Source organism: Lytechinus pictus, chromosome 15 (genome assembly GCF_037042905.1).
Source record: "Lytechinus pictus isolate F3 Inbred chromosome 15, Lp3.0, whole genome shotgun sequence".
Lineage (NCBI taxonomy): Eukaryota > Metazoa > Echinodermata > Echinoidea > Temnopleuroida > Toxopneustidae > Lytechinus > Lytechinus pictus.
The window spans coordinates 8,417,584-8,439,188 of NC_087259.1; the positions used below are offsets into that span (position 1 = coordinate 8,417,584).

Consider the following 21,605-nt stretch of genomic DNA (forward strand, 5'->3'; position numbering starts at 1 on the left):
GACCTCATGGCAATTTACTATATGTAGAGGTAGTTCCACAAAAATACAGTCCAAGGTAATTTAAATTATCAATCTTTAGTTTCCTGTGTTCTACTTGATGAGAGCTTGACCTCAAAGTCACTTCCATTGACTGTCCCCTGAGGGACACGCCAAAGGACGTTTGTTGTTGACAGTATCAAAGCCTGGAAGATTGGCTGAATGCATCTTCCGTAACTGGACAATCTCAGCTTCGATTAGGGCATTTCTAATCAGCATATAGAATCGGGTCCCATTTCATATTAAGTATTCGCAAGTTTTGCATTTAAGTTTGCAATTTGCGCACAACTTTACACACAATCGTTGAGCAGTTCTTGGTTTTTAAAATGAGAGGGGAGGGAATGTTGTTGCAGAAAGAGATAAGTGTGACTTAAATTCTCGCTTTTTCCAGTTTTGTGCAGTATAAGGCATCACCGCATTGGTCAAATCAAGCTAAGTAAGCGACTGCATATCAATCAGTAAGATTGTGTGTTTACATATCATGTGGGTGTCAGCATTTAAACATGACCTTGAGTCTTTGTGAAACACTCCCAAAATACCCCAAATCTTTCTCTTCTTTGTCATTGTAAACAATAATCATATTTTGACATAAACCTGCATGATGATCCTTGATAACAACATAGACTTCAATGTAAGCATATTGGATATCAACTTTTATAGCTGATAGGTTTCAAAATGATTAAGAATCCAATAGTGCGTAATATACAAGAGCTTTACAAAACATCACTTTGGTTTGTGGATGAGACAATGACATCCTGGCTTATTAGAACCAGAGAAACACATTTTTAGGAAAATACTATGGAAGAAAATAAAAAACAAGGAGGACGTGCCTAGCAACAGTGATATTTGATGGATACATCTATTGTAATGCGTTGAGTAAATTTTCTTTTGACAGATATGCTTTAGAACCCGACACCAAACAAGGTGAATGGCCAGAATATTATGATGTCTTTTTTTACAAAATTGAGGATTCACCTATATATATCTACACACTTGGGACTTTGATATAGATATGGGTCAATATTTCTCTATTTGATATTTCTATATGGAGGAGCATAGGGTATTTGATCTAGAGCGGGAATTATTGAATGACCGGCAGAAAAGAAGGGAGGAAGAGAGGAAAGGAAGGACCACGTCTAGGTCCTGATTGGCTTACGTCTGTCACATGGTTGAATTTCATCTGTCACCTGATTTAATCCTGTCATTGACAGTCACTCAACTCTGCCCCTATTTTCAACCTCTTAATCAATTGACTTTGCATCTGAAAATCGCAATGGTTGGCTGCTTTCGTAACTTTCATTTCATTTTTTTTCAGTCATATGTATTTTTCCCCTTTTCAAAATAGCATTACAATAATTACTCTTTTCATTATGATACAAGTACAACTAGGTAGGCAGATTGCTGTAATTATTCTACATGTATGTTTTAGTATGTGGAGCGTTGTGGCCCAGTGGATTAGTCTTCTGACTTTGAAACAGAGGGTCGTGGGTTCGAATCCCAGCCATGGCGTAATTTCCTTCAGCAAGAAACTCATCCACATTGTGCTGCACTCAACCCAGGTGAGGTGAATGGGTACCCGGTAGGAAGAAATTCCTTGAATGCTTGAGCGCCTAGGTAGCTCAGCTAAAGCCGGGGTAATAATAATAGCAGGGCCCGCTGGTAGAACAGTTTTCGAAACTGAAGTGGCTACCCTGGGTAAATATACCTATATTATTATTATTATCAACATTGCCAGCTGTTGCTGTGTTCAGTGTTATCGTAATTTTGCCTTTTTCTTCAGCCTTATCAAAGATGATATTAAGTCCGAGATTGACCAAGAACATGGAGTTGAATCATTACACGTCCATGTACATACATGTACTTGACATATGTTTTTGCTTTAAGAAGTTATACTCTAAAATAACCTGAAAAGGATAGAATAAAAAAAATTGTTGATAAAAAAAAATGGAAATCATTGATTGTGTGATTCATCTTTACTATGACTTGCATAGTCAGTTGCCTTGCTTTAATGGATGAATAAGCTCTGTTTACCTAACAACATTTTCAACGCCAATTAAAGAAACCAAACTTGATGTCTTATCAACTCCACAACGCAAACATGTTTACTTGTCTCTGCCCCGAGCGAATGAAAATGACTCCGCAATCATGATTTTCCGCCATTACTCCAAAGACCCATGTCATGTTGTTAGACACCTCTGCGGGCAATGGTTAATTAAGACCAGGAGCCAATTTCAGCAATATTTGTGTCGTGCTTGAATTGCATGTTTCCTTGGTCCCAGGATGGTTTGGCGCTGCAGCGACGTCATGCATTGGTGTCTCTGTCAGCGATTGACCGCTATTTAGGAGTAGTGGTGCAGAAATTGTGGAATGGCACTTCGGTAATCTGGGGTTAGCCTTCCTAAATGATTTGAGCCAAATCTGTTAATTTCTTAGATTGTCTTCAGTATCAGCCGGCATTCATTGACAATAGTCTACACTCAACAAGTAAAGCACAATAGAATTTGTCTAGTAACTCATTGTTCTGGGTAACTTGGTTCACAACATGGATTGGTAAAAATTATCTCAATTTCCTGGAGGGAATAAATGAAAGATTTAGCTAGTTCCAATTGAATTTGACTCAATTAAAGTTGAAAAAGAAGCATAATCCAAGCTAAGAAGCTATGGCAACGCAGTGTAATGCTGCCTACTTTCTTGCATTACCATTCAAGAAAAATCAGGCAGAAAATGACTTGAAAGAAATCCTTGTGAATTTAAAGACTCTGCATTGGGGAGGACAAGGGGTAAATTGCCAATTCTTCTACTGCCAACTCGTCCACTCACCACATGGTCTACTTCCATTTAGTCTAATGCCATTCCGTCCATCAACATTTCGTCTAACGACCATTTGGTCCAATCATCACTTCGTCTAATCACCATTTCATCTTTAACCATTTCCTCTCACAACCAGCTGGTCTAATAATATCCATTTCATTTTCCTTCGTTTTGCACAATTAAAACATAATAGTCTAATTAGACCAAATGGTATATGGATTAAATGACTATTGGACCAACTGGTGAGTGGACGAATTGGCAATAAGACCATGTGGATAGTAGACAAGTTGGCAATTGAATGAATTGGCATTAGACGACTTTGGAAATAAACCGGACAAGGCAGCATAGTATGTCTGATGCACTTTCCAAGTGCAAGCCTACTTCTCTTGTTTATAGCCCCGATTGTTCACGACAGGGTAATTGGAGTTAACATTGCCCAACAGATAAAGTCCTGGGGCCCGTTTCATAAAGAACTTGCAACTGTTGTAACTTTGCCTTTATGGCAACTACCATGGCAACCTTGAATCTGATTGGCTGCTGAGCCCTGTTACCATGGTACTTGCCATAATGGCAAAGTTACAACAGTTGCAAGTCCTTTATGAAACGGGCCCCTGATTGAGTTGTGCTGTCAGATTAACCTAATCCTCTTGAGAATCTTGGCATTACATCGCGTTGTGAAGTGCATTCGACGCACTCTCCCCATAGCGCAAAGTAGAGAGACAGACGAAAGATTGGATTAGCGATGACTCTATGAGAACAGTTCCCATGCCAATTGAGCAGGTCTCTTATCTTTTTCTACATGTTCTACTCTTGAATTCCTTGGTGACCGATCTAGAAACCAGTTGTTCAAGTCTGTGGAATACGAGCTGTAATAGATATGAGTTTCAGTGTGACTACACCTGTAATTGGGCACATTGCAAAAACGCCGGTGTTTAATTTAACACCAGCCTGGTATCTATATCGGTCCACACCAGAGAAGCGTTGAAACAACACCAGTTAAGAATCAAACCGATATTAGTTTTACACTTATTGGTGTTGCTTAAATACCAAACCGGTGTTGTTTCAACACCTCTCTGGTGTGGACCGATATAGATACCAGGCTGGTGTTTAATTAACACCTGGGTTTTTGCAGTGCAATATCATCTTGGTATTATTGTCTCATATGATTTTTGTGAAAAAACCTACCGGTTGGATAGTGTGTTGCTGAAATCAAGTTTGAGTTTCTTCTTTTCTGGGTTCCGTTTTATAAAGACTTGTTACAATAACAGCACAATTCCCATCACAAATATACTATCAGCCAATCAGCTTTAAGGATTTCAGTAGCTTTTAAATGTTATCACAAATTTCTTATAAATAACAAATGCACAATTTCTATAACAAATTTACTATCAAGTATCAGCCAATGAGATTGAAGGACTTCTGTAGCTTTTAACTCTTATCACAACTTTGTTACTATAACACTCTCTGTGACAGATTGAAGTCAAACTAAAGAGAGATGAAATGAAAATTGTTTTTATTGTACTTTCAGTATACAACAAATTATTTTAGACCCACTCCTGAAGGAATATTTTATTAGTCATTTTGAACCATTAAAAAACTGAAATTTATGCATTTTATTTTACATAACATATATGGGGCAGTTGCTGGTGTATGATGTCGCAAATCAAAAACTTAAAATTTTTATAATAATCTTTCATGTATTATCCTCAAACTTTCACCAACACTTGTTGATTATTTTTTATAATATTTAAACACCAAACTTTTCTTCAGGGGGGAACTTCCCCTTTAAGTGGGTATTAAAACCAAGTGATGATGAGACCAAATACATGGCAATAATACTAGATTCGTAGTAGATCAAATGGGTATATCCATGGATTTTTTTTAAATATAGCAATTAGACCAACTGTTATTAGACCAAATGGCTATAAAGTATAAACCCTTATTTTTCCATGTGTATTCATCCCACCCTACATCTTATCGGAGCAATCACTCATGAATTGCCGGGAAGTTTGTCGGGCCAGTACCTGGGGGTGTGGTTTCAGCGACTTCCTTCGGGAAGGAGAAACCCGGTAAAAGGGAGTTAAGGATCCCACATCGATCCTCCGTATACACAGATTGAGATGGGCTTTGGGAGTATCACCACTAGGCTACAAGTTAAAGTTCTTGGCTCACTTTGAAATTTGATTGTAAAAAATGTTCAAAGTTAAAAAAATGTAAAGCTACAAATTCTTGTACATACAACAACTTCTTGCCCAAACTCTGCTTACATTTGCATGTAGAAATCAGAACTTCATCTATCGTGGTGCCTGGCCCTTATTTTCATATTATTTTGGAATCAATACCATTTTGAACCATTATTAGGAATAATTTTCAAAGACTTTGGAATAAAATGTTGCCAATTTGCTTCCATACTAGAGTCCACACAGAGACAGGGATATGATACTATCAATTTATGTACACGTATTGCTGAATATCATGAAGGGTTCAGAAAGAAGAATTTATACATTGTAGGTCTTGATAACAATTTTCATGCCCTATCCTCCCAAATTACTTACCTAAGAAATACAACATTGCAAATTTGCCACCTTACTGGAGCCTCCATGAAGACAAGGATCTGATCATATGACCAATGCACTTGTACACTACTTGTACATGTACAAGTATTAGAGAAGCTCATTGAGAATTTCATAGAGCATGTAAATTTACTGGTCTAATTCAATCCCTATGGCCTGTCCTCTCAAATTAATCACTTATGGAATAAAATTGTTGCCACTTTGCCTCCATACTAGAGCCTCCATGAAGACAGGGATCTAGTACTACAGAAAATATACATGTACAGTGTATATATCACTGAATCTAATGAAGGATTCTGATAACGTAAATTAACTGATCTGATTTAAACAAAAATGATCCATTGATGCCCTGTCCACTCAAATTATTAGCTTCATGGAATAAACTGTTGCCAATTTGCCTCCATAATTGAGCCTCCATGAAGACAGGGATCTGATCGCACAACCATGAACATTTACATGTATTAATGAATCTCATTGAGGGATTCATAGAGCATGAAAATTTCCTGGTCTAATGCAACCCTTTTTGCCCTTTCCCCTCAAATTAATCACCTATGGAGTTAAACGTTACCAATTTCCCTCCTTACTGGAGCCTCCATGAAGGCAGGGATCTGATCATACAACCAATGTAATGTACATACATGTACATGTATCAATCTATCTCATGATAGAGTCAATGAGTGTAAGTAACTGATCTGATTCAATCCTTATAATTATATTCCCTGTTTACCTAAATTATTCACCTAAGGAATAAATTGTTGCCAAATTGCCTACATACTAGAGCCTTCATGGAGACAGGGATATGATACTACTGTACCAATAAACATGTATAGTGTACATTCTGTATGTATCACTAACCCACTGAAGACTCAGAGATTGTAAATCAACAGGTCTGATTCAATCCCTTGATGCCCTGTCCACTCAAATTATTCACCTACCTACATGTACATGTATGTATGGAATAAAATGTTGCCAATTTGCATCCTTACTAGAGCCTTCATAAAGACAGGGATTCGATGCTACTGTACCAATAAACCTGTATAGTGTACATTCTGTATGTATCACTGAAACCCATGGAAGACTCAGAGAGTGTAAATCATCATGTCTGATTCAATCCCTTGATGCCCTGTCCATTCAAATTGTTCACCTAGATGGAATAAAATGTTGCCAATTTGCTTCCTTTCTAAAGCCTTCATGGAGACAGGGATCCAATGCTACTATACCAACAAACATGTACAGTGCACATTCATATGTATCACTGAAACTCATGGAAGACTCGGAAAGTGTAAATTCAACGGTCTTATTCAATCCTTTGATGTCCTGTCCATTCAAATTATTCACCTATGGAATTAAATGTTGCAATTTGCCTCCTTACTAGAGCCTTCATGGAGACAGGGATCTGATACCCACAGCATATCTCTGAATCTCATGACAAAGTCAGAGGACCTGTAAATTTGAAGATGAAATATTACATATCCTCCCAATTTCCTGGGACGATTTGGCACTATTTAGGCTCACTCTGCCGAGTCAGTGTTAGGTAAAGGAGTATATTTAGATGTGACTGGTCATTGATCTTTTTTTTTTACTTTTGCCAAGAAAATTTGATGACTGAAAAAAAAGTGAAAATGATCTGCATCATTTTCAAGGGAAAAATTTATCTTTTTTATGCAGTATAATTCTTCCCATTGGTTCTCCTTGATGCTTTTTTATTCAGTATGTGTAGGCCTGCTATGTGTTACAAATTAAAAAGAGTATGAAGAAAATAAATTAAAAAATTGAAATAACAGGCTTGAAGAATGAGAAGAATCTACATCAAAACAAAGGAGTGAAAGAATAATGGTATTCTAACATGAAAGATGATTAATATTTTCTTCACTGTTTTGGAAGTTGTGATTTTCATCTTTTTCAGCTTACTCTTTATCATAAATGCAGAAAGGTCTCATTTGTGTATTGTGCTTTATTCCCCATTATAACAATGGAATAAAAACTTGAGATGTTGATTGATTATAGAATAATACCACTTATTCTTTGACATTTGAAATATGAGAGAAAAGTAATTAATTGTGGATTTTCTCTTTATCTCTGCTGAATTAATATTTGACACCGAGGATTTGGCAGTGATCTTTACATGATGAATTGAATTAAGCCCGTAATGTTGAGCTCTGGAGAGATTTGTACCAGTTTGCTGCAGAAGATAATCATACAATTAGATGTAGATAGATTGCATTTACAGGGGGATGAAGATGTTGATGGGATTGTTTTTTTTATAGGATGCTTATTTTGCTGGGTAAATTTTCTAGAAAGTGTCCTTGGGGCTGTCCACCTGATTAAAAAGTTATTCTCTACATTTTCTCATCCTCAATCAGAATTTTATGACACTTTTGGGAGTCCTGTTCTTTCTGTGTTTTTTTCTGGTGTATTGGTTTTTTTATAATTGGGTCTTGTGCTTCTAACATTGAATAAATTATTTTCCCATTTGTTGCGAGGAGCAAATAGATATTATTTTCTAGACTGTTTTGCCTAGGGAATAACTGCATGCAAATTCCCTCTTATACAAATATTATAAAGATATTTCGGATATGGTAATAAAACAAACACTAGTACTTGTCAAAAATCGACTGTATGGTGTGGCGGGGCAAGTATCAAGTGAAAAGTGGTTTCATTTGTTACAAATTTGGAAAACTCCACCTCGCCCCTTAGTTAGCTTGTTATTTGGTAAATGTAACCATTAACTTCTGTCTTTTATAATGAGAACCATGCCCTGACATATGACTGTACCAATTAGCACAAGCCAATATTTCTATTACTTTATTGCATGGAAGTGATTCAGAAAATGAATTTGTCAAATGATGGGTAATTGAGGTGGGGCTGGATATGTGAATGGGTGGGTAACTGATGATAGGTTGTTGCAGCTCGTCTGCTATTGTCATGTCAATGTTAATTCTGCTGATACATGTAGTGATTGAGAGTATGATTTTGATAAGCACTTTATACAAAACTACATGTATGTGCTATGCCTTTTAACCAGGAATCCTACTGTGAAGGCACCATGTTTCTTTCTGTTCTTTTTAACAAAATCACCCCCCCCCCCCCAAAAAAAAAAAAATATATATATATATATATATATATATGTAGTAATAATGATAATAAATAAATAAAAATAAAATAAAACTGAAATAATAGAAAATAAAAGATAAGGTCAAATTCAAACAAAAATTGAATAAATGAAGAAATGAATGAATGAAATAATAAATGAATGAATGTAGGAAGGAAGGAAAGAATGAAAGAAAGAATGCAAAAATCAATGCACAAATGAATATTTTTAAATGTAATGATAAGTGAGGTATATTGATTAAAAAATGCTTTAGGGATTCCTGTTTGAAAGACATGGAGCTGACATTTTTAGGTTTGTTGACTTCTTCCTCTAACTTTGCTGCTCATTCAATACAGTCTACAGGTTCAGCATCGGGATATTAGGGACTTGGTGTCCTTAAAGCATGAATGAATGAAATAATGAATGAATGAATGTAGGAAGGAAGGAAAGAATGAAAGAAAGAATGCAAAAATCAATGCACAAATGAATATTTTTAAATGTAATGATAAGTGAGGTATATTGATTAAAAAATGCTTTAGGGATTCCTGTTTGAAAGACATGGAGCTGACATTTTTAGGTTCGTTGACTTCTTCCTCTAACTTTGCTGCTCATTCAATACAGTCTACAAGTTCAGCATCGGGATATTAGGGACTTGATGTCCTTAAAGCAGAAGGAGGGAAAAGGTACAAGGGAGGGTAGAAGGAATAGAGTGATGGAGGGAACGTGTGGAAAGTAAAAAGAGACACGTATCGAGAAAGAGAGATGGGTAGTGGGAGAAAGAAAGAAGAAAGGAAAGACCTGGCTACATGAGTTGTTTCAATGATCAACTTGACATGATCACTGACAACCTGTAAACCAGTTTACTGTAACCTGAGTTTTGATATACCGGTATTTTTATCTAAGGAAAAGGGATGGGTATGGGTTTGTGATAGGGGAAACCCATCATAATCTGCCATCTTATCTCTTCTTTGCTCTTCCTCGTATTAATTTGTACCAGAACCTCCGATATCAGAAACCCTAGATACATGTATCGCTTCCATTCATATCATCCGTTTTGAATGCCAAATTGAGGCCAGTAGTTATGTTTTTGAACATGCGGTTAAGTTCCCTGGTGGAGAGTTCTTGTACTGTGTAAAATGGAATGAATAGTGCTCAGGGGGGGCTAGTTTAGTGGTATTTGATCTGCAAGTGGTCTTGTAATTCCTTTCTCTTTTTTATAATTATTTGCAAAATTATAAATTGTGTAGTTTATTACACATGCATGTGCCAATTTTCAACAGATATCATGTTGGCAAAGATATTAATACTGTATCTTCTCAATCTTTGGTTAAATCTCTGTGTTAAAAATTCCAGTTGAAATTTTTTTCACTACTACAGTAGATTATTGAAGTTAAGTGAAATTTGCCAAGCTGTATTAAATGTTCTTGCAATTAGCACATTTGACATTTCCTGTGAAGTATACACTGATTGGATCTATCTTACACTTTGCAGTGTAGGAAGAAAGGAAATATTCTTGGATCAGATAACTCGCTGAGTCAGATCTGCATGAAATGTTCTTATCTAGATGTTAATGTTATAGCCAGGGAGGGGTAGGGTTGGGGGCGAAGAGAGGGGGTGTGGGGGTAGACTGGAGAAGAAACAGAGCAAGAGAGCACTTGAGTGAGGGCTGTATATATATTCACTGATATCATATACACATAGATGGAGAACTAAATGTATTAGGGTGATAACATAATTTTTGTTTGGGAAATATGATTGAGCAGGGGAGGGGGTGGTTAGGAGTTTCAATGAAATGGGGATTTCATTGAAAACTGAGAGGGGATGCTACTCAATGCAAATGACAAGTTTGGGTAAAGTGAATTAGGGAGAGGGTAGGGCAGGCAAATGGGCAGGCCAGCCACTTAGTTAAAGACACTGAGAGGGCCACTGAGGCAAATGAGTTTCAAGTTTCAAAATTTATTGATTAATATCCACACATTGGATCATTCTCAATATTACATATAAACACTTTTATGGACAATTACATTGAAACACAAAGTTACAAATCAATGTGTAAGTTATCAAATAAATATGAAGAGGGCATCCATTCCAGTGGCTCTCAGTTGCCACTGATAAGGATAAAAGACTAAACATTCCACATTCCTGACACATCTCATGGAAAAAACAGGACTTCCTCCTTTAATGATTTTCCTATTTCCATACATTTTCCTGGAGATATATTTCACCAGGGTAATCTGATGTTAATCTCTATGAAAGATGTGGTGAGGAAAAGAATTAATAAATTATATTAATTCTATAGGTTAAGCAGAGGTTGGGTATTTGATTTAAAAATAAATAAAAGCTTTGCTATTGATAGAAAAGTTCATTCAATGAGCATTCATTTTTTCACATGTTTTTTTTTAATAAGAAGAATAAAATTTAAAAGATGATTCAGAACCACCTTCAACTTAGGTGATTGTTTAACTTATGCAAGGTTTACCTGGGCACAGTTGACTCTATATGGCAATTTCTAACCATTTTCATCCGCTATTTAAAAGTGTAATTATGTAGTGCTTTAGTTTGATGGGATTTTTTTTTTCCGAGCCCACCTACAATATTTTAACTTCAGCCAAATGACTGACATTTTTTTCATAAAAAAGATTGATAATCGAAAGAATTAGTTCAGAATATATTTTGTTTCTACTGAAAAAGGAGTGACATTCTGATTTTTTTTTTAACTTATTTCTTCTAAGAGATAGCAATCAATTCCTGTGATGAAGCTCTTTTGCTTCACAAAAGTCATGGTTCACCCAAGTTACATGGACCTTCTGAAAACTTGTTTCGATATTCCCATGTGGAGTTTACCCCCATAAATGGCATGTACTCATGGACTTTGATTTTTGTATCATTACTCATTACCTTTCTAGCTTTGTGAAGGAAGCTGGTAATCCCTGCCCTAGATTCCATGCACAAATATAGGCCCATTCACACTGCAAAAAATGAAAATGTAAAATCAATAATGTCAACATGAAAATGGATGGCAAATATAAATCAACACATGGATAGTGTTCTGGATAAAGTCCAGGGGCCTGTTACATAAAGCATAGCGATTGATCATTTTACAATTGATCCTATTCATTATTCATTGGAATAAATCATAAAATTCAGCCAAATGATTGGTTTTTAAGCTTTATGTTAAGGTGTCCCGGATGGTACTCTTTAGTCTTGGTATGCAATACAGAGCTTCTAATTTGATTTCAAATTTTTAAAAAATATGAACTATAATAGCATTTATTTTGGAGGTTACTTTTTGCAACCCCCTGCCTAAATCTGCTACGTTGGATAAGCTTAACATTGCAATGAGTGGGGATTTTCTGGGGCCATTTTTTAAATTTCCAAGTCTCTTTTGAACATTTCGGGGGCAAAAAGCCTCATCTCCCCCCCCCCCCCCACACACACACTGTGTACTATTTTTTCCTGTATAAATATTTAGAATTAAGTATTTATATTACTTTATATTTAGAAGTGCATTCAGTCAACACTCTTTTACCATGAAAATTAGATAAAACTTTTTCGGTTTGTTCTAGAATAGTTGTTGAACCTCTTGTTTTATTTATGATGCATAAAGCTAGCAATGTATATTGTGAGGTTTTCTTCTTTGTTGTAAAAAATTTCAATTCCATTGTTAATGAATCTGAATGATCAAACTTTGATATATCCTCGTCCAACACTTTTGATTTTAATTAATCCCCAAACTTTCAATCAATCCCAAAGTTTTTGTTCAGTGTGAATGACCCGTCAGAGACTGAGGAACATGAGAGGAGGATGACATTCTTCCTTCTTACATGTAAATATCTAAGATGTAAGCAAGGAAATGAGTTAGGGTCTACCAAAGATCTGTTTTGCCCAAACGATTGACGGAGAAGGAAGCCGAAAAGGTAGTACTGGAAAAAGTGATGAAAGTAAGAATGGGGTTGGGATGATGAAGGAGAAGACAATCTAAGGGGGGGTAGGGGGGTCTGAATCTCTGCTTTTCAGATTCAGACCCCCTCCCCCTCCTTCTTCTGTAAAAAATTGAGGAAAGCTAGAATTTGAGTTTGTGATTAATGAGAAGGGGATCTGGGAGGGGATGGGAAGTGGGTCTCCCCTTTCTTTGTTCTGTAAAAATTGAGGATAGCTAGAATTTGAGTTTGTGATGAATGAGAAGGGGATAGGGTAACAATCTCAAAATGAGTCTGAATAGAATCTAATAAAATTACAACCCAAGTATGTGTACCTGTACAGGTATAAATGATAAAAAATGTTCCAAATAGCTCTGGAAGTAAATGTGTAATTTCTGAGAATTGAGCAAAATATAAATGGCATTCCATTAAATGTTGAGTGTTTTTCCAAGGAATATCAAAATCCCACATATGCTTTCCTGTGTTAGTGATTATCAGAGTTGTCGGTTTTGAGCTAAGATTTTGTCATTTCACATAGTTGAGTTTGCAATGTACCTGGTGGGTGTTTCATAAAGCTGTTTGTAAGATACGAATGACTTTACGCACGACTGGTGATCCTTTCTTGTACTATGTGATATCCCTATGTAATTGAGTTATGACCTAAGAACATGTTCCAGTCGTGCGTAAAGTCGTTCGTAACGTCGTTCGTAAATTTACGAACAGCTTTATGAAACACCCACCAGATCTAGATCTCTGGTGAGAATTACCCTTGATTTTAAAGACTTTATCACCAAATAATTGTTTGCCGCAACTACATGTACATGTTCTTTATCCTTTAAAGCTAAATGACAGTAGTTGCAGTAAAATACTGATTTCGTGAGAAAGTCTGTAAAACCAAGGTTAAGTATTACTATATCATCGTGGATCTAGATCTGGTACAGTTACATAAACTGAACTTTGTGAAATCATAATATCTAAGCTAAAAAACTATCACACTGAAGATCGCCAACACAGATAGGCACACGTGGGACAGTGTATTATTATTGCTGTAATAAAGACCCGACGGAAGTGACAGAATCCGCGCTTATTTTGCTTATTTCTCAGCAATTACACAATTTCTTCCAGAATCCTTTGGCACATATTTTTTATCATACAAACAGACACTTTGGTGATCATTACTGGTAAATTAAATTCTGTAAAAAGTCATTTTGAGATCGTCCCCACAACTGGAATTTATCTTTAAATTCGTACCTCTGTCACCTTCTGACCTTGCCCGAGCCCTTGGAGATACATCCCCAATAATTCCTTATGTATCAAAGCAAATGAAAAGGACAGACGCACTGGACCTGCTCTAGTAAAAAAAAAATGATGTTCGAGAGTGATATGGACTAGTTTAACTCTGACATATGTGAATGATAGATTCTGTCATAGGCAATCTGCAAGAGCCTGGACAGAACGCAGTATTCACGTCTTTATGGGCTCTGGCGTGTGTTTGCTTAACAGGACGTTCCGCAAAGTCATCGCTGAAGTGGCGCAGGGTCAAAATTGCAAATTCATATCATTCCATTTCATAACTTAAGATCTTCAGGAACTACAATGTACCGGTATATATCCTTAAAAGGTATCTGCATGGGTTTTTTTTTTCTTCTTTTTGTGTGTGTATGTTTTAGAAATATCTTAATTTTTTCCTTCTTTTTTTTTCCATCCTTCTAAGAAAGTCTGTAATGGGAGGTTCACCCTGATGTCAGGTCTACTTTTATGTCAAAAAGCATAAAAATAAGAAATATCAGTGAAGCAATGACCCTTTGGCTTCCATCACTTAGTCTATGCATCTTGATGAACTGTTAATGAACCAAAGTGCAAAGTAATGATTATGCAAAGTGGAAATTATACCATCTGGCCCCCATTGCATAAAAGTTATCATTATGGTAACTTTGCATCGGAATCCTTGCTTTTGATTGGCTGTTGATCCTCGGCAACATGGATGGTACTTTGATACCATTGGATGGCAAAGTGACCATAATAGTAACTTTTATGCAACAGGGCCCTGGGCATATTATACAAATATACCAGGCTTTGAGTAAGTATAGCGGGAATTGTTTTCCGAGGGAGAAATAGTAATTTGGCCAGTACAACCGAGGATAAATGATTTCCTCTACACTTTCGAAATAAAGGCCTGGTATATTTGTTTTATATCCTACATTTAATAAGGTAGAACAATGTACTCTTGTACACGTACTTCATCTTTTCTTGATCTGAACTTAAATATAAATAGCGCGCTGCGCAGACTGATCTACTTTTCCCAAAACCAAACGCTCAGCGGAACGCTGACTTGCCCGGTAGAGTCAACTTGCCGACCCGTGTGACTGAGAGATTGCATGATCTGTGACATCAATGATGGAATAGTCACAGAATAGCACATTTTCTTTGGTGGGCGTTTCATTTTCGACATCATCGCAAAATAGTGAGAATATGTTTGGTCACATGATGCTATTTAAACCAATCAGCATACAGGATTCAATTTATTTAGATATAATCAAGACTATAGATAACAGCAAGGTTCTAGCTAGGACTAGTTTAATTCTGGGTGATATATGAAGAGGCAAAGCTGAGAAGCAGAGTTTTACAATAAATCAGTTTTGCATGTAGAATTTGCATTATGCAAAAAATATGACTTTGCAAGCTTGAAATACAATTGAATTGGTACATATTCAGCAAATTTTAGTATTGATTGAAATGATAAAATTTAAATTTTTCCATACTTTTTTTTCAGGTGAAGGAGACCTTTATTTCTCTGCTGCCATGAAATCAGATGAGGGGGTTTATTTCTGCGTGGCCAGCAATGACTTCATTCCTCGGCAGGTGACATCACAGTCTGCAACATTTACAGTGTCAGGTATGTCCATCCGATGCATTCTGGGATAGGATTTTTCTTTTAACTGCTGTTTATTGGGAGAAAAAATTAAAAATAGAAAAGAAAACACCTATTCAATCTGAGAATTTGAAACAAAAGGTGTTTGTTTCCATCTAACATGGTTCCCACTGGATACTGTATTTTTTTTAAGTCAATAAAAGTTTCTTCTTTTTTTTGGAAGTTCATGGAAAATGATTAATTGAAGCCGGTGTTTTAGGTGGTCTTGATTTTATTTATTTCGAGAATTAATGATTAAGTGTCCTCTTGGGCTTGCACCCAAATTGTTACGTATATGAAAATGTGAACTTGGGAAGGACCTGGAAAGTTAGAATTTATGAAATGTGCTCACATCATTTTATTCTTTCTAGCATTTGTGTATAAATTGTAATTTACTTTGAAAATGGGGAGGGGGGTGGTCATTTTGCAACTTTTTAGCACTTAACTTTAACTGAATCATCTTTCCATTCTTGTACATGTATACGGGGGTGGAGGTGTAATATTTTGACTGTGAGGGCGGGGGCAACATGACCTCAAGGCAATCTCTTTTTCTTTAATTTAATGTCATAGTACAGATTTACATGACCTAGGATTCTCTTCTTATTCTCTTTTTTGTTTCTTGTTTTTCTTCATATGTTTTATTTCTTTTTTTTTTCACTACTTGGAAGAGCATGGGGGTGTCCCTGTGCCACTGCCCTTCATGTATGTTGATGGGTGACACAAAATTTGCTCTGGCGACAATTGTTCCAAGCTTGATTTCGTCTAAGATGTAGGGTTAGAGTTAGGGTTGCAATAGGGTTTAAGTTACGTTTAGGGTTAGGTTTAAGATAGGGTATAGTATTAAATCCAGGTTTGAAGTTGGTAATTCCGTTAGAGCGTGGAATTTACAGCGGAGCAATTGTCGCCAGAGCAAATGTCATGGAACCTTGTTGATGAAGTAAGGGAGGGGTGTCAAGAGAGAAATTCTGATGGCTCAGACTCATGAGTTATTATTTTCTTTATTTGGCATGTGGAAAGAGGAGACGGATGGTTGAAGAAGCAGACAAATTATAAAGTCCTACCTGCCGTGAAATTATTGTTGGCACTGGAACAACCGCAAAAGATTAATCTTACTTCCATCAAAGATTGATTGATCCTTCCACACACTTCCAATTCCTGAAGATCCTTTCACATTTGCCCTTAACTTCAGGAATCTTCTTTTAACTTCCTAATGAATCTGTGAGACCATTTCATCATTTGAATTCATTTATATACATGTACAGTATCTTAAAGAATAAAAGTATTTTTTGTACCGACTATAAGTTGAAAAGTATATGAATCCTAAAAAACAAGTCTATCCAAAAAGAGGCCTAAAATATAAGTTGCATTGAATGAATAGAATTAGATTAAACAGGAATTGTAATCAGATGACAAGTAAAAAAAGTAACAGAATTTAATTTATTTTATGTTATGCGATAGTATGCCTAGTACATGCATGTGCATGATGATTTTTTTTTTAATAAATTACTAAGAAAATAGTACCATAATAAAATGTATTTATTGGACAATTGTTCACTAATTTATTGGTCAACTTTTTAAAAGCTCAATGATTGGGCAAAATCCTGATTTTAACCAACTATTGGTTAAAATTTTAAACATCTATTGGAGTTTTGATCAACACTTGTTAATTGATAACTTTTTAACCAACCCTTTTTTGTGTGTTTTTGTATAACGATCTAATGATAATACCCATTCTGTTAGGAACTTTTTTTTCAATTCTTTATGCAGAATGGAATATTTTGCTTTTCTTAGTGTAATAAACTCCAAGCACTACATGTACTTAATTTGAATCCAGTCACACCAGGCAAAACTGAACCCTGACCAAGCAAATTTATTACACTGATTCAAATGGCATACAGACAGTCGGTTTGGAGTCTGCTTTGTTATTGTGACTGTGGCATCAATCTCTGTTTTGGATTGACTTCCGAGGTGGAGAAGCATCAATCAAATTTAAGAAGTGTTTGAAAGGATTGTTTTGACATTTATGTCCAATACCAAATGTGAATGACTTCCCCATAGACACGGTTGTAAATAGGATTAAAGTTTGAGGCAAGCTGCAACATCATGACATTTTTTTTCTTTTTACATTAACAAAAATTAATCTAAGACCACTCTGGGGACGGAACACTTTATCAGCAAAATGTTGTACATGCATGAAAAGTACATGCAATGTACATGTATACAAAGAGCAAATATGATAATGACCAAACATATTCATGAGATAGATAAGTAAAACTCTATGTTTGTATATTGAATGACATCCACAAAAAAATAACTGTACATATCGCAAAAGGTGGAAACAAAGGAACTGTGGGGCCAGCAGCCGTGCATTTTCAAAATGTAGATCTTTTGTCCCAATCTGACACCAAATGTTCATAATTTACGTAAACATAGAATCATTTGCAAATCTTTTTTTTTTTTCACTATTGAAAAAAAAAATAATAATTTGGGGATAATCAGGGACCTTCCATTTATCAAATTTTTCTCACTCAAAATGTCAAAGCAAGTAAGATTTCAAGTATTTAATTGTTTATTTTATGTATTTGAGAGGACTGTTAAGCCCTACCTCCCCCCCCCCCTCCTTCCCAAACAAAAAGAAGTGTACATACAGTGGATGTACGCTTATAAAGTTATTTAGTACATTCAGTCTAATACATTCATGGAGATTTCACTAATTATTATACAGTAACTTCACTCATAATGAAATCAAAATGATATTGTCAATTTTGTTTTTTAAAGAAGAGTGTAAGAACAGTGGGATGATTATAAGCCCCTACAAATGAATTATTGTATTATAAAGGTCTAATAACTTATTAAGCAAGAATCCATGTGTTCCTTCCATCATCAATTAAAAACAGACTTCCTGTTTTTAAGATCATCACGTCTCACTTTCTACCTCCTTTTGTGACAAAACTGATCCGAGGCCGGATGTCTTGATAACTATACAGGAAACAATAGAGTTCTATATTGGTGGGTTTTGTTGTTGATAAGTTGACAATAAGGTGGCAATAGCGAGTTTTCGCAATTACTAGAGGGACAGATTCTACAACACAGTAAAATCTATTGAAAATGCCCATCAAATCACAATGAACAGATTAGAGGTCATTGTCAAAACTTTGTAAACTGAGACAGGAGATCTTCCTAAGGTGCAGAACTCATGAAAAATGGCAAAAGTGTTGTTTGTCCAGAGTCCAGGACGACACTGCTGTTTTGATTCACAGATTTTCGACAAAGGCTGCTTTGTGATGAAGGGCTTTTGACGATAGATTCTCTATGTTCCAGAAAGCGTCTGTGTAGTGGTTGTGAAAACTCCCTATCATGTGTATAGCCTGGGATGGGTATCGCCTTCGGGAATAAGACACTGTGTGTTCATGTTGTGAGGGCGATGTCACACCTAGACATTTAACAGCAAGCGTATGCTAACGTTCATATGGCAAACCGTTTCTAATTTTATCCCTTTCCTTGCAAATAAAGAACTCCATTCTTAATATCAAGGATTGCATTTTGTTAAGTACGCAAATTATTCAGAACTAAAAATTTTTATGTAGAAATATGATTTGCTGTTAACATAAGGTAATTCTTTATATATAAAATAGATTTAAATAAGAAAACTGCTTGACAAATGTACCTTGGCACACACTGGATTAGGTTTTTTATATTTCAAGCCTCCATTCAATGTAAGTGATTGATTGAGACATTATTTTTGCAGGATTGTCTGTCTGTCTTTCACTCTTTAAAAAGCTTTGTATAATTTACTTTTCCCTTTTTGGGGGTACTTTTTCTATTAATTTGTCTTCTTTTTCAAATTTTGGAACAGTTGGAACTAACATCGTCAGTCCGCCAAACAGCACTGATGTGGTTCTGGGTAATGAGTTGAGTTTGACCTGTGTGGCGGAGGGTGACCCCGCACCAATTATCACTTGGTCCAAAGATGGCCGACAGCTGACAGCAGATGAACGGACTACCATTGGGTAAAAAATAAGTTGCTTTTATTTTTTGGTGTATAGGCATGTAATAAGTATTTCCTAATGTTTTCCATGCTTCATCTTGCTCTTGTGCTTTCCCTTTCTTTTATCTCCATCATCTTTGCATTTGTCTTTCTGCTCTTCTTTTCTTTCCCTCTTCCTCTTTCCCTTTTTCTCTCTCCCTTGATATCAATTTTCTTCACGGTTGTCTTTCTGTTTTTTCACCGCCCCCGTCTCTCCCTCCCCCTTCCCTCTCCCCCTTTCAATCTCTTTGTTGAAATCCCTTTTATCTTCCCCCTCTCTTCTCTGTCTCTTTCTCTGTCTCTTTCTCTGTCTATCTCTTCTCCCTCATCCTCCCCACTTTCACACTCCTTTTTTAAACCTCTTCTCTCTTCCTCTCATCTTTCTTTCTTTGTCTCTCCCTTTATCTCTTTCTTTCTCTGTTACTCTCTATCTATATTCATCTCTGTCTCCATCAATTCTTCATCTCAGTATCCCTTGCACAATTTCTCTCAAATGTTGCTTAGAAATAATACACGAAAGCAACATACATATGGCCTCAATCAATCTGACACGGGCAGAGCTCACCCTCTCAGCAGCTTGACCAACAAAAACAATAACAAAAATGGAAAACAGAGAGATAGTGATCTTGTCAGAATAGTGTCATCACCAGCCGTTGAGCATTCCCAGCCGATTGGTCGCACTGAGTCACATGACCCTCTTGTCCAAACTTATGTTCATCAATTACCCCTGCCTTTCCGCACCAGACACGTTCATTCCTTTCGAGGCAGGATATCGACCCACCGTCCCCAAGACAATAGTCGCTTGTAAACCCAATTGTTTGGGTGTTCTCAAATCGAGACAGAGAGTGATGAGAAACAGATTATTATTGTCACTTCTTCTATTTGTCCTGATTTTTTCATTTTTAATTTGTAAAGAGAAACAGTTTTTTCTGACAGAAACCTAGGTTTGCCCTGATTTTTTTGTTTACTTTTAAAAGATTAGTGATGAGACATAGATAATCACACCTTTATAAACCTAGTATTTTTTATTTTTTTAACATGCACATGTATTTTTCTATCGAAATGGAATATTGAGAACCCATTTTTTTTCTAAATGGGTGAGGAGGGTAGGTACCATTTTGATAGTGGGGACAAGCTATCATTTGCAATATGTTTCTTTTTTCTGTTTCTCTTCAAAATCTTATATGAAAATAATGCAAGGATGACATACAGTTTTTTTTTTCTTTTCAGTGTTACTACATGATGAATTTTAAGTTAAGAATGAAGAGATATTATTTCAGTGTAAAATAAGGAGAGATTTGATATTTCAGTAAAGATCAGGAGAGATTTGAGGTTTTAGAACAGAATGATAAGAGATTTAATATTTCTGTAGAGAATAAGGATAGATTTGATATTTTGATTAATATTAATGATACATTTTTTCAAGTATAGAGTTAAGAGAATGATTTATTTTTGTGCTGCATCACTGTCACGGTGATCAATTGAATTAATTAATTAGAACCAAACCTGTTTACAAAGGCCAGCTGTTTCTTTATGTCTTCATTTAGTATATCCAGGGTAGTTCATCTCAAAAATCAATCTCAAAATTACAGTTAATCTTGAAATATTAAAGGACAAGTCCACCCCAATAGAAAGTTGATTTGAATAAAAGAGAAAAATCCAACAAGCATAACGCTGAAAATTTCATCAAAATCGGATGTAAAATAAGAAAGTTATGACATTTTTAAGTTTCGCTTAATTTCACAAAACAGTACTGGTCAGTAGGCAAATGAGGGGACTGATGACTCACTGTTTCTTTTGTATTTTATTATATGAAATATTCTTATTTTTCCTCATTATCCTGTAAAACAAAGTTTTATTCCTCCCTGAACATGTGGCATTACCATCATGACCATTGTTATGATCATGGTTCAGTTTAAGTTCCTTAATGTCAAATTGGTAAAAATTGAAATATTGTATAATTCAATCAATAGAAAAACAAAAGAAATAGTGAGTGATGGACATCAACGACTCTCATTTGCATGTCACTGAGTTGTGTGTATAACTGTTTTGTGAAAAATAAGCAAAATTTTAGAATGTCATAACTTTCTTATTTTACATCTGATTTTGATCAAATTTTCAGAATTATGCTTGTTTGATTTTTCTCTATTTATGCAATTCAACATTTTTCTATCGTGGACTTGACCTTTAAGAGTAGTAGTGGTATACCATTTTACAACAGATTTTGTTCTTATGA

At 35.7% G+C, this 21,605-nt stretch overlaps 1 protein-coding gene across 1 annotated transcript in view; it reads left to right on the forward strand.

Moving 5' to 3' along the window:
* Positions 1 to 14,411: 14,411 nt before the first annotated feature.
* LOC129277222 (protein sidekick-1-like) overlaps positions 14,412 to 21,605 on the forward strand; it is a 55,236-nt gene continuing 48,042 nt past the window's right edge. The window contains exons 1-3 of the mRNA XM_064110657.1: positions 14,412 to 14,418; positions 15,205 to 15,327; positions 19,199 to 19,352. Of these exons, the coding sequence (XP_063966727.1) occupies positions 14,412 to 14,418; positions 15,205 to 15,327; positions 19,199 to 19,352 (284 nt within the window). The remainder of the gene's footprint in view (positions 14,419 to 15,204; positions 15,328 to 19,198; positions 19,353 to 21,605) is intronic.